Below are 14,806 nucleotides of genomic sequence, written 5' to 3'. Positions count from 1 at the left end.
ACTAGCAAAGGTGATCTGGGAGACCATCTGAACACAAATACCATTAACTTTAATGAATTTCTGTACAACACAGGATATCAAAGGACAAGTATGGCTGTGAGGGTTACAGTGCCAAAGCTTATCAGAAGACTCCAAATAAAGATGAGCTTTCAGACAGGCATGGACAACTGTTTAGAAAGGCTGTAAAAGAGATATCTGCTGATTTCAAGCACAGAGGTGGGAAGTGGCACTTGGACTGGTAAAAAACTGTAGCAGCTGCGATTGGAGGTTGGGTGTAGGACTGTGTGATACTTGGAGAAGGATGAGAAATTCACACCCCAAAGGATTTTTACTACAAGATCCTTTCAGCTGAGATGAGAAAATATAAACTGGAATAGAAAGTCTTCTGGAAGGGTAGTCCCAACAACCATGAGAGCTTTGTACCCAAACCATGTCAGTGGGGGAAAGGCTTGCTCCAGGAGAATTCTACCCTCTTGTATGAGAATGAGACAAACCTGAAAGCACACTTCATTAGCCAACTGTTACTCATGTGACTCATAACTCGTACTAAACCCAGCTGTTCCCATTGTCCTGGTAAATCTATCCAGGAAAATCTGAGTAAAGGAATTCAGCAACAAACACGCTGGAGCACAAAGGCACCTATTCCATCATGCAAAACTGAGACAAGACTGAACAGCAGCTATGAAGTCCAGACCAATCACAACAGCAGAGACACTCCTTGCTCTGTGAGCTGAGGTTTCACACAGCTGTTACGAACTTGTGTCTACTATTTCCAAAGAGTGTTGTGTGGGATTCCGTGTGTTCCCTTAGAAAACAACTATGACACAAATCTTCCAGATAGCCATAATTATCGGTATGAATATAACTGCCTTTGAAGTTTCACATCTGATCTGTCTGAAATGCTGTTTGCCAAGACCCTGAACGTGCTTGAGGGACTCGTGGAGCTCTTTGCAGCAGCACTGAGATGTCTACACCAGGTACACAGCTCTTTTAGGAGATATAACAGATTTCTGTGAAGTGCTGTGCAACAAGCGTAGGAGGCATGGTCACTTCTGGTAGGCAGTATTAGGGCATGTGATAAAGGCTAATCTTAACCAACAGCAGGAACAATAGTGGCTGTTGTAACTCAGCCTAATCGAGAGAAATGAGCTCCTTAACCTGGCTGCTGCCAAGTCTATCACAAGATCAGACCAGGAAAAGCAGATCTCCATGAACAAGAAAGGCAATTATGCCAGACACTGAACCACAGTAACCCAGTCCAAGAAACAAGCCCTACAGATTCCCCTAGGACTGGGACAAGAGAGACACTGGCATCATCACCCAGTAAGTGAAACCCATCAAGATGAGCTGCATGCTCCTGTTTGTGCTGATCCCTATGGCCAGCTGTATCTGTGTGTACATATGCTTGTTCATCTGCATTGGAATTACTACTGGTTCAACCTGGATATAGGAACCAGCAGCAGCCTCCCCTCTACTAACCTAATGAATCTGGCAGTAGGTACCACTTTGTTCTGTAGATCTAGACATTATTTGGAAGGAATATAACAGATTGTTTTGCCCATATTTTGAGTATTACTGAAATTCTCTCTGTCCCTTTCCCAGCCAGCTTGAAAGAACAATTGAGATTGTTAGAGCTCCAAACTCATCTAATACAGATTCTCCAACAGCAAGGCATTAGTAGCAAGGCATTTGCTCTGAGCTTCCAGGCAGCTCTGAGCTACCATACTGAGCTTACAACTCCCTGTGTGAAGCACATTCTGCATTAGCAAACAAACTGTGCCAAAAAATGTGACAGCAAGCCTTTTTTCATGTGCGTGCTTTTTGTTTTTCTTAATTGCTGATTGAAGGACAGTAGTTCTTCATATGCTTGGAAGAGGAACCCAGCTGAAAGAAACACTCCCACTACCTTTCCCTTCAAACACAGCGCCCATGAGCTTCCATTTGCCTTGTACAATGAACACAGGTGTGTTGTTTGAATCCAGAGGAATGAGCTGGGTTAAAATTACTCTGGCAAAAGTTTGAACAAAATATAATTCCTTATAGTGCAAATCAGCTTCCCAATGAAGTTTACACTTGTGCTTAGAATCATAGAATCAACCAGGTTGGAAGACACCTCCAAGATCATCCAGTCCAACCTAGCACCCAGCCCTATCCTGTCAACTAGACCATAGCACTAAATGCCTCAGCCAGTCTTTTCTTGAACACCTTCAGGGACAGTGACTCCACCACCTCCCTGGGAAGCCTATTCCAATGGCAAAAAAAATAACTGTGATATTTTGTTTGTTGGACGATGGGAACAGGAATTTCCATATGCTGTGGACAAAGGAGGCAGTTTGAAGCTTTCCTGAATAACATATTTTTAGTGTCTGTGAAACTCCCAAATACACCCTGATTGGGAAAACAGTTTAGCTTGAACAAAACCACCACTCTCCAGTAGTCTAAGTCTCAGTCTCTTGCCTTATTCCATTCTTCTTTCAAACAGTCTTTGCAAGAGGGTTGGTTGTGTGACTGTGGTGCCTTTTGTATAAGGATTATCTCCAGGAAAAAGCTTTAAACAGGAGCTCTAAGAGTTTCTGTCATTGCAGGTCTTGCAGAATTTGGGCTGTCACACCAGCATGGACAGAAGTTAGTGAGCAAAACCCTTCTGGCCCTTCTAGGGCTTCTGTCCTCATCAAAGTAGAAACAGACTAAGCTTCTATAAAAGAAGCATTGATAAAGGTGCGGGAATGAATGGCTGACTTGTGAGAATGACAACTGCCTCCCTTCGCAGCAGTGTGGACTTATACAGGACTAAAGTATGCATGGAAGTACAGGCTGAATCACCCAAGAATTTTCAGCAAGCTGAAGTAGAGATGGTCAATAAATGTCAGTGAGCAGCATATTCCTAACAATAACAACAACAACAATAACAACAACAACAACAACAAAAGAAGCTGTGGAAGACTTTGTAAGAGGGTGAACTTTCCATCTAAGTGTATTGAGGGTAAACCAGAATTTTTTTTCTTGTAAGAGAATGAGCTCTGGAACAAAGCCCAAACAGGACTTCCACATGCAGGCACTGACAGAGGAACTAGGATTTGCTAAGAATAGATCCTCTTGCCCAGAAATGTAACTCAGAAGAAGCAAGCCTTACTCTGCCACCGTGTATTTTACCAAGAGCTGGAGACACTAAGAATTCAAATAAAATGGAAAGAGATGAAAAGTGGAGCTCATAATGAACATGTGGAGCATATAATGATGTCCCATCAAAACATGGTGAATTGCACCTCTTATTGCAAGTTCACAAGGCAAATAATTGCTCTCAAATAAGGTGAGAGTACTAGGAATATGAAGACTGGAACATCAGCAATGCAGCATCTAGCTGCACCAGTCAAGAGCCTGTCAGCTCTAAAAAAGAGTATGCATGGTACCCTCCAAATGATAAGCAGTAGCAACCCACCCACAGTGAAATCTTCCAAGGAATAAGGGAAAATGACACAGCAGAAAATTCTTTCATTATGAATTTGCATTCAGATGAAACACCTATTTATCCACAATGCAACATGGGGTGTAGTGAGATTGTATTGTTCTTTTCAACAATCTCTTTCTAACTTGCAAAATAAATAAAACACATAAGATATTTTGATGGTTGCAAATGTGTGTTTGGCAAAAAGTCTTGAAAAGGAATCCAAGAGTTGGTTTTGTATATCTCAGTCTAAGAAAAGCCAAATGGGGAGGGGGGGGAAGAGAAAAAAAGGAAGGAAATTTCAACTACTTTGTCTCAGCTGAAATGTAGATTACCATAGCTACTCAAGAGGATGAGACTTTCCAGAAAGCTACACAAAATGTCAGTTAGTAGCTCAAAACGACAACAGCAACAACAACACAACTGAAAAGAATGGTCAGAAATGTCTTAAGCTAGCCTCAAATAAACAGTGACACTGAAGAAGTTGCCAAAGTTTGTTCCATTTATTAAAAGCATAGATGAACTCAAGGAAAAATGTCTAAATCATGATGCAGGAAAATGAATGTAGCTTCCAGATGTAAGAACAACGAGGTCACCACAGAAGCATACAACACTCTGGTTTAGCATTACATTTCAGAAAGCTTTTGTCACTTGCTGATATTTTGTTCAAGGAAAGCATAACACAAGAGAAGCCATGTCCACGTTCCTGGAAAATTTCCCCATGAAATTTAGGGACCTGTGAAGAAAAACATTTAAAGAAAATCCCTCAAATGACAGAGGCCCTTGAGAGTATCCCTCACAGTGGTGTCTATAGTTTGATCTTACTAGGAGTGTCATTTCAGATACACTCAAAAAAAGGGGGGGAGAATCTGTCACTGAAAGTGACAGTGATACAGAAGAAATTCAGTTGCCTGGTGCTTTCAAACCTCTGCTACCCTGACCTTGACTCTCACAGCCAACTTCTTGTTAGCAAGTTTAATTTCTCCTTATTTGCAATGGTGTGTTGTTTATCTGGCTTGGTTTTCTGTTCGTTCTGCCTTGAAAAATAATGTGTGATTCATTTTTTGACTGAACCACCCAGAAATAAATTTAACTTAGTGTGATGATGCACTTCTTGCTTACATCCCTTTACACCAGGCAATGGGCAAGTAGCAAATTTTCCCAACAACAAAGAACTGTAAGATCCTGCTTCCTCTAAATGCCTTTACCACAAAACAAAAAGTCAAGCTGCTTTCTTCACTTGTTTGCAGTCCTATCCTCAAAAATGTGACCCAAATCCACAGAAAAATGTACCTTCTCTCCTCTTCCCTCAGTAAAATGGGACTGTCTACTGGTGGACATGCTCTCCTGCACTGTACTGACAGGTCAAAACCTCCTAAGTTCCCAAGACCTGAAATAATGCGTTGCCCTAGAGGGGGACCATGCAAAATGTGCCCCATCTAATATCATAACCCATCAGCTGCTTTCCAAGAAAGGACAAGCCCTCATTCAGTTAGGTACCAACACTAAGAAGAGGATTTAAAAGCAAAGACTGGATGTTAGGTGACAAGACCTGCAGCTTCAGGGCCTTATTTCACAAGTTCTAAATTAAAGAAACACTAGCTGGTGGTGCTCATTTTCAGTTATAAAGTAAAGTCACTTCTGTTTTCATGGCTCATGTCCTAAGCAACTCAGGAAATTCCTGGATCCTTCTGCGTTACCATGGCACTGTAGATTAGCTGAGGTGAGTGTCTGTAAGAGGATGCTGGAGAAAGTGCATTTCAGCAGACATTTGCCTCCAAAAACCACTTCACAGATCTTCAGTTAGATAATTTTTCACTTATATTATACTGTAAGCCCTGCCCATTCACCTCACAGATCTTTTCTTATGGAAATCTTACTGCATGATTAGAAGTCTTACTGTGGCCCTCTTCACAAAAAAGGATCTTTGTTCAGGACTTCAGTTTTGAAGTAAAGGGTTTATTTGTTGCACCTCATCACCATAATAGTTTGTCATTCTCTTTCTTATATTTATATCTACATGAGAGCTTTTGAAACAACATTCATTTGGCATATCACTTATTTCTTCATTCACATAACACACTTTGTCTCTAACAGAGGATTAATCCTACGGGTTTCCAATAAAACAAGTATTCTTGAACTGATTTAAAACTGTAACATGTTTGCTCATAAATGCTAAAATACAGTGAGATAAATACAAATGATAAAGCCTTTTTTTTTTTCCTTAAAATACACCCATGGTTCACAAGCAATACATATCTAATAGGCTGTAAGATCTATTTAATTTAGTTTTTCAAATTATCACCAATTTATTTATAATAAAATAAGTTTCATACCTAGCTTGATGAATAGCTTCTACCCATTCATCTCCATCAACTTCATCCTCACAACGGAGCTCCAGTGGCTTTTGCCCTTCATGGCCAAAAAGAACAGTAAAGTAATGCTGCAAATTAGGAGAAACAAACAAAACCAGAAACTCTTTTAAATGTGTATGCATATATATACGTTAAAAAAAAAAAATTAAACCCTGACTTTTTAAGCACAGCCCAAAGCATTGCTAGCCTGGGAAGATGTGTTTTAAGACATAAAAACAGGAATTTAAGTTGAAACTGTATCCTTAACATATTCCCTTGTGTATCAAGGCAATAGCTTAGCTTTCATGATACTTAATGTAAGCTACTGTTCTTAAGCTCCCACATAAAATACAACAGAATATAATTCCCTAAGAAGCTTCTACAGTCAACTACAAAACTGTGACTGTAGTGTGGTGTCTGTAGTTCTTTTTCCTTTGCATTTTTCCACCTGAAATGTTTCTTCCTCCCTAGGAAGTGCACTGACTCTAGCTTATTTCTTCACCTTTCCAAAAGAACAAGGAAAGTGTCCGTGATCACACATTATATTCCCAGAACGTTTTTGCCCTTCTCTCAAGAAGCCTCATCCATAACTGTCACTGCAACAACTTTTTGTTTTCACAAGAGAATGCTGTTCACACAAGAAGTGTCATATTCTTCAGTGGCATTTCTTACCTGAAGGACACTGACTGCAGTATCTTCCACAGAATGAAGAATTTCAGGTAAGTTTTTTTTATGCTACTCTCAGAGTGTAGTAACAATATTAATAGCCAGTGTGGAGTGGAATATCCCTAGTCATCCACCTTAAGATTAATTTCATAAGGTTCATTCATGAACTTTTGCTTTGTTTGTTTACCAACATAAAGCCAAGCAGCAATAGAATTCTTCCAATTAAGATGAAAATACATGAGAAAATATTCTGCTTAAACACATATTTGTAATTTCCACAGGTGCCTTAAGCACACCTATGACTAAGCCAGAGGTTTCTTAGATTGCTCAGTTCTCTTCATGACCTAGATCTTCTCAACCCCTCTTCCATGTTCATCCCAGTTAACAGGGAACTGACTATAAGCACATATGGCAACAGTTGCTCTCTAGAGCAAATTCCAGACTTGCTATAGTCAGCAAATGAGGTATATAACCTGCATTCTCCCATGCCATAAGCTATTGCTTATAGCAGTAGGAAACCTGAAGTGATGGCAAGAAATATTATACCCTCCTTGTCAAATCCACAGCTTAGCTGAAAAAGCCTTCCTAAGCCAAACACCATGCTGGAGACCAAGCAAATACAAACCACTTCAGAACTGAATGTCATTTCTAAGCTAGAAGGAACACAAGCATAAACAGAAACAGAAGGGATGAAATTTTACCTGCTGAGAGTTGGCTGAAGATATTGTCAACACTGATAATAAATTTTGTCCGTGTAAAAAGAGATTGTTTCAGCCATTTAGTAGACTCTTCTGAAACATCTGGCAGCTTGCTATGCACATACAGTACACAAAGCAGCTGCACAGTGTGCATGGAGCAGGTTCAGTACACCCCAGATGCACTGGATTCACTACACTGGCTCTAGCACTGTCTCTGCACCTGTATTTGCTTCAAGCTTTGTGCGTGGGGACCTCGTGTTTACAAAACCCAGCTGCATCTGTGCAGCTGAGTAGACTCAGACACAGGGTCTCATTTTGGATAACATGAGTACGTGTGATGACATCTTACAGAGAAAAAAACTACTCCCTTGTGCATTATATTAATTTACTAAATATTGTTATATGTATACAAACCACTTTTCATACAAAACACCATAAGCACTGCAGAATTATCAACAGACCAACATAACAGAAACAAGGCAAAAATAAGATGCAGCATTCATGTTTAACAGCTTATAGAAACAAAGTCCAGGTTCAGACCTGTAAAGTTGCAGAAATGAAAGAACTCCAGAGCACAGATGAGGATCAGTAAACCGTTAAAAGGACAATCCTATAAAGCTATGGGTTTTTTTGGACAGTATATATCACTTCAGCCTGAATGCCATTAATAGAACGAAACATTTAATTGAGTCCATAGGATCCTCTACAGTAGTGATAGACAAAAAGATTTATAACAATACAGTGCTACTGAAAACAACTTCCAGGACAGTAAAATTGAAGCAAGCTTACTCATGCAAATCTCCTCTGTTTATAAACTGGAATAGTCTATTTTTTAAAGACACCGCACTTTCCATAGCTGCATCTTTTGTAACAAGTTATTTCAGTTTCATATAGCTGCTAGATATAAAATTAGAATAAAAACACAAGTGTACATAAGCACTGGACTTAATCCCATTGTGTAGGGTTTCAAGTTAAGGGAGAGACAATATTACTGTCCTCTCCACTTTTTCTTTGAAAGAGAGACTCATGTCACACAATTTAAACTTAGAGGTGTGCAGTTACTATGGTGATAGGCACAATCTAAGTGCTCTAGTCAAACCAAGAAAATGCACAAATTCAAACAAACTTTAAGGGCTACTATAGCAGGACTGGAGCCAATGGAAGCAAAAGCTATGTGATAAAGGCACTCTCAGAAAATACTTCAAAAATCATTTAGATCCTCCACGCCACTCAAACAGGCATATTGCCCTCAAGCACCAACTCTCACATCATTTACCCAGAAGTAGTCAACTCTACAGTAACACCTATACATACATATATATAGTAGACATATATAATTTTAGCACTAACATTCAATCTGTTAAACAGCTCAGCCTCCACATCACTGCAGTACAGTAAAGGTAAATTCCACCTGTCTGCATACACACTATTAGTTCTTTGGGGTGATGACAGCAAATATTTATGAAGTAGAGAACATATTTACATGAACTATTCATCATCATTTGTCATGTCTGTTGGACTACCTGGCAGGCTCTCATGTCTGAAGTTAAGCCTGTGTTGCAGCTGGACAATTATTTTATTATTGTATTTATTTTGTAAATAATCAGACTCATAGAAAATAAAATTAACATTTTGTGCCTTTACGTAAAACAAATGAAGCAACTTCACTGTAAGGTGTCTGTCTAATATTCAGGTATGAACAAGCAGAAATGGGAAGTCTTTGTTTTAAATGAGAACATCAACTCAGTAATTCAAAGTAAAGCTTGCAAAAATATGTGTGCTGGTTTGAGTCTAGTTGGAATACTTTAATGGGAGAAATTAGATCATTGGTTGTAAAAAGAAAATAATGATGAAGTCTGTATCATTCAATTGTTTGCTGAAAGGGATAAGAAGCAAAAATGTAAACAATATGTCCTCCTTCTGCTTTCTTCACTCCTAAGCACTGGATATATTTGCTTGTCCTTTGCTTCGCTCTAATATCTTCCCTTAACAGATAACAAGTAAACTTTGCTGATTGTTTTGCCTGTCTAGGAGAGAGAGAGAAATAGAGACTTTGGGCTCCTTTTGGGCAGTTTCTTTATCTAGGAGGGAATTTATATTTCTCTATTGCTTCAAATTTGTATATAATTGTAAATACTTGTAAACACATTGTGTACATATGCTTGTAAAGTTTGCTGTGCTGTAAATATAGCTTTATCTTACTTCCAAGGTGTCTGAACTGGTCCAGTAAATTTCAAATAGTGGGAAGGGAAAGTTCCTAACCCACCACAGCATGGATGGAAAGTTCCATATAACTTGCACAGGTATGAAGGTGCTGCCTTGATTGACAGTCAAGAAAACAACAGGATTAGGACGCATCAAGACTATCCCTGTGCAACATTTCTCTAACTTGCATCTCGTGCTACTCAGACTTTCTTGCTACAACGAAAAGAATAAGGAATGATCTGATGAGCATCTCTACTTCAGAGATAAGACTGGCACAAGGTTAAGACTCCAAGTGAAGGAATCCTCTGCCACAGCACACTGCTAATTGTGTGGACTTCCTATTGACAGTTCACACTACACCTTTGTCCTTATAAAACTGTCCAAATAATGTCTGTGTTCAAAACAAGACAGTGATAGCTCTTAAGAGTCCATGTACACTGAGGTGAAAATCAAGCATAGTTCTGGTAAAAACAAAACCTAAACCAACCAAACATGAAAAAGCACAGTCTTCAGCCCCCAGCCCCTTCAAAAATAAACACCAAGAAACCCAAACCAAACCAATCAACTAAAAAAAAACCCACCCACCCCCCAAAAAAACCCCAAAACTCAAACCAAACAATGACAAAAACCCCAACACACACACACACACACACACACACACACACACACACACACACACAAAAGAGCCCCCACAAAAGGAAAAATGAAAAGGACAAGTCGAATTATGTGTGGCCTATAACAGAAACACTAATCTTGAGGCATATGAACATAGAGCTTTCATCACTATGTAAACATTTAAGAATATATTTCTTAAAAGCAGAATGTCATTCTCCTTGTTACCAACAAATGCATTTGACCTTTATGAGGGGTCACACTGACACAAGAACGAGATTCTCCAACGCAGAAACAATCCCACACCTCTTTCTTTTACCTCCAACACACACAAAAGCTGTAAAAGACACCACCTAACCTGTCTAATCTCTCCTACCCCATGATAACTTTATCATTGCAACTATTTTGTTGGTTACTCCTCTTTATCTCTCAGCAGTTTCAGTAACCCAACCTGTCCTTTCCATGTATAAATTAGTGGTGATGTCTGGAACAACTCAGTTACTGAAACACTGAAGGACTAAAGAGAATGAGCACTCATCTTCCTATGGTGGTACTGTTGCCTGTCACGTGCAGAAAAGTTCCCACCCCAGATAATAACACTGCTTGACAATTCCCACTGCAAGATCCTTGTAGATTTGATTAGCTTTGAATGTCCAGATGGAAAAACTCATACTGGAGAAATGATTCATGTGTCAACAGCAGTTTTATGAACTTATCCTTCCATCAGCACAACACATAAACATTTAAATGTTTCCAAAGATTCTAAAGTGACTGCCAAACTTTCTAGTATTGTGGGCTTGTAAATTATTAGAGTGAGGTAATAGCTACTTGCCTGTGAACTGATTATCCTGAAACTTTTTTTACTAAACATAAACCGAATTTAATTATCTTCACGATATGCTATAAAAATGTCTTAGATGTGTCACAATCTAATTAGATGCTGTTTCCTAATCTTTTAGCGACTTATTACACAGTCTTGAAACCAGAACTTTGAGAATGATTTTAAAAGAAACTCCAGCTGTCAATATTGGTAAGAATGGAGACTATACCTGCAAAATAACTGTGAAAGGTTAGTCTATGAATCAAGGTTGCTATGAAAAATCAAAGCCCTAACAAAAGTCTGTTTTCAAGGTGAGGCGCAAGAAAGCTTAATCACTTACTCTGTCTTTAAGGCTTATTTTCACTACTTCTTGTTTAAAAGGACATGTTAAAACAAACAAACAACAAAAAAAACCCCACAACTAAACTCTGAGGCTAAAAGCTGTTAATTAAAATTTAAGTTGACAAGCTAAAAACACTTCTCATTCTTGATTACTACAGAGATTTTATTTTCAGAATATGCAAACCTGTATACACCTCAAAAACTAGTAAATTACCTGAAAGAAGAGGAAAATCACTGCAGCAAATGATTTGAAGAATCCCCAATAACCTTGAAAGAAAAGCAGTAAACTGCAGTCTAAATCAAAGCAGCTTGTACTATTCAAGGATGTGTTAACTCATTATGTTTTCAGGAGTGTTATACTGACAGTATTTTACCCAGCTACTCAAATACAAAACATCACATGCATTCTGTATTTCTTATATCCTGGGGAAAGGGTAAAAAAAAAATAAAAAGAAAGAAAGAAAGAGAGAATGAGAGAGAGAGAGAGAGAGAGAGAGAGAGAGAGAGAGAGAGAGAGAGAGAGAGAGAGAGAAAGACAGTAATGTTTTGAAGAAGGAAGCATTCCTAAAAAGGTACAAGTGCAAAGGGATGAATGTATGATGGCGAGGGAAATGTTTGGGGTTGAAGAATACAACCTCTCCTCATCACTGAACCAGTAGCATGTTAGTGGGAATGAGTGTATTATGCCTTGAAACAAGGGAAGGCAAATGGCAGGGCTGGGTTTTACTATGCCTTGAGACTTGCTGGATCACTAGCACTGGCAGAGAATTCGTAGACTGTTCTTTAAATTATCATAAGGATGGAATAGCAACAGAGCGCAAGAACCATGACAATGGCTTTTAAAGTTTCCAGAGGGATCTATGGAGTCAATACATTTGATGTCTGTGTCACACCAATCAGTAGAAGCAATAATGAGAACTGGATTAGCGGATGTCAGAATTAATATGATGTACTTGTGAAGAGCCAGTATGGCTTCTGTAAAAGGATGTCATCTCCTCTAAATCCAGTGGAGCTCTCTGAAGGGGTCAGCAAGCATTAGGATTACGATGACATGATTTTCTAAATGCTTCTGACAGAGTTTTAGGGAAACACTTAAGCATGTAGGACTTAAAACAAAAACATGCTCTCATGGATAAAAACATAAAACGAAAAATTCTGATCAAAAGCTAGGAAAGAGAGCTAGAACACAGAACTGCCTGTCAGTTCTTACAATGGAACAAAGTCATCACAGGACTTCCTCACTGAGGACTGGGATAGGATGACAAAGTTTGTTAATTATTCAAAATAGTAGTAATAAGGACCTATTATGAAGAACTGCAGACTCGACATGCCTGAGCTTCTGGACAGTGAAACAGCAGAAGAAATTCATTGTTCACAAATGTGAAGTGACATATATATAACAAGAACTCTAATCAGCATATGTGAAAAGATGGACTCAGTACTTGGTACTACTACTCAGGAGTAAGAACCTGAAGGGAATTCGATGAAAACACAAACCTAGTGCTCAGCAGTTGCCTGAAAAACAAACCAGAGTGTTAGGGAAAGAAGCAGAACCAAGTAGACAAAGATATTATGTTACTAACCATCTTGAATACTACAAAGAGTTTTGGACCTCCCGTCACACAAAATGGGAAAGAGTCAGGAAAAAGATAAATAAAAGTAATATGGAAAGGCTTGCATATGTTGAAATCAAATATCCTTACAAGTGAAAACTTCAGAGAGACTCTTCAGTAGAAAGAAACAGATTTGGAATAAAACATGGGTCTACAAAATCACAAGAAATGCAGGAGAGGTGGGCAGGGACCCAAGAAAATCAGTTGCAAAACAAATGGAATAGTCCTTTATGCAACTGGTAGTCAGCTGGTGATGATCTTTGACAAAGGAACTGGTAAATGCATTAATTGTCAAAGGGATTGCAAGGAGATACAAAGTTCACCACAAGGAAACTGTGGGCTCCTGAACATAAAATTCACATATGGAGAACTCAAACAGTAGTCCTGAAGCTAGAAGTTTAAACTAGAAGTTTAAAGTTGCAGAGAGGGAACAGAAAAGTAAAATATGTATCTAATTTGATGTCTTTTTTGGCATGTCCCCATGGCTACAGTGTGAGACAGGATCTTAGACTAGTTGGACTGCTGGTCCACTCAAATAAAGCCTTTCTCATAGTCTTATGAGAGCTAATTAAAACTTCACTTGATGGTATTTCAGTCTTTTAAATCCGTGAACTTGCTTTACACTTTATTATAATCAAGATACATTGGCAGTTTCGTGAAGTGCTGGTTCTTACTAATTGTCTGGTTTTTTTCTCTCACATTTTGGTTTTGAGTCTTTAAAAGCATGTGTAGGCAACCTGCAAAACTGGTAAAGATCCTCTACAATATTTCATCTTCTGTGTTTCTTTGTGGTGGCACCTAAGGAATTAAGGGTGGGGGGTTACCTTGATGTTACTTCACCACCTCTGGTAGATAGAAATCTGATCTTGAACAGCACTACACACACAAATCTTGTAGAGGTGTATGCCAACAGAGCTTTTATTTGCCAAGTCACTGGCCCAAGAACACATTAGAAGGCATTGGTTTGGATCTCCATTTCCCTCAGTGAGGAGACTCAGAGATGGGTTTTACTTGTCTTGGCTTTGGTGTAACAATAGTTATATGCACCTGATACTGCATGGTAAGTAGAATGGCTTCATGTCTTCTCCTTTTAACCAACATTGGATCAACCATGTTACAATCTGCTGTATGAAATCTCTTCTGGCATCTGACAGAGACCCACCTTTCTGAGCCATTCTTCAAATATTTTCTCAACCAATAGCAAGAGCATTCTGAGGTCATTATATTGAACTATGCAATCACCCATTTTGGAATTAGAGAGATTATGCATAAATGTACCCTGTTCTATAAACTCTTACTAAATAGGTAAAACTCCACCATACTCAGCTTGCATGTAAAACAGAAATCAAAGAACACACAAAAGTCACCACAGGACTTGGTTCTCTTGTAACTCTTGTTGACTTGCATCAAAATTATGCCAAATTACAATGGTTACAGCATTTGTTTTCATGGATGAGAGATCAGGCTAATATGGTCCCATCTGCTATATTTTCAATGCAGACCATTTGTACTTCATCAGTAGTTTATCAGCAGGGAAAAATCCTGCTACACAGAAGAAATTTTCACAAAGTAAAGCCTACAGGAGCTGATGCAACACAGTAAGTGCAGTTAAATTATTAACTAATAATAAACTGAACATGGTTACCATCACCTCAGAACATATTTGACACTGTCCAGTGGGAATTTCCTGCCAGAAATCACAAGCTACTTGCCTAGAAGGCTGCAGAACATTTCCTCTGTTCTTGCAGCATTCATTATTGCTGATGTCTCCAGTGACTTGTGCTGAAGAGAGAACAAGGTCTATAATGTGTGTACAGGTCTGGAATTCAGGACCATCAGGCTAAGTGTCTCATTTTCTTGCAAACTCTGTATACAAGACAGGTCTCCTTAAGGCTTGCTGACAACCAACTTGGGACTTGCACTCTACCACTATGCTTGAGTCTGGCAGACCAATCCGTAAGGCCTTCATGTGAGTTTTTAAGGACTCGATAGGTTGCATTCCAATGCCAGTATGCTTACTATGGAACAATTACAGCATTCCCAGAGCTGTT

The 14,806-nt window shown here is 38.9% G+C and overlaps 1 protein-coding gene across 2 annotated transcripts in view; it reads right to left on the bottom strand.

Moving 5' to 3' along the window:
* Window positions 1–14,806, bottom strand: part of RASGRF2 (Ras protein specific guanine nucleotide releasing factor 2) — a 157,932-nt gene that overhangs the window by 102,844 nt on the left and 40,282 nt on the right. For both annotated transcript variants that reach the window (XM_064176660.1, XM_064176659.1), the window contains exon 2: window positions 5,782–5,888. In XM_064176660.1, coding sequence (XP_064032730.1) covers window positions 5,782–5,888 — 107 coding nt within the window. The remainder of the gene's footprint in view (window positions 1–5,781; window positions 5,889–14,806) is intronic.

This window comes from Pogoniulus pusillus, chromosome Z (assembly GCF_015220805.1).
Source record: "Pogoniulus pusillus isolate bPogPus1 chromosome Z, bPogPus1.pri, whole genome shotgun sequence".
Classification (NCBI taxonomy): domain Eukaryota; kingdom Metazoa; phylum Chordata; class Aves; order Piciformes; family Lybiidae; genus Pogoniulus; species Pogoniulus pusillus.
This window is presented reverse-complemented; position numbering and strand designations above follow the sequence as displayed.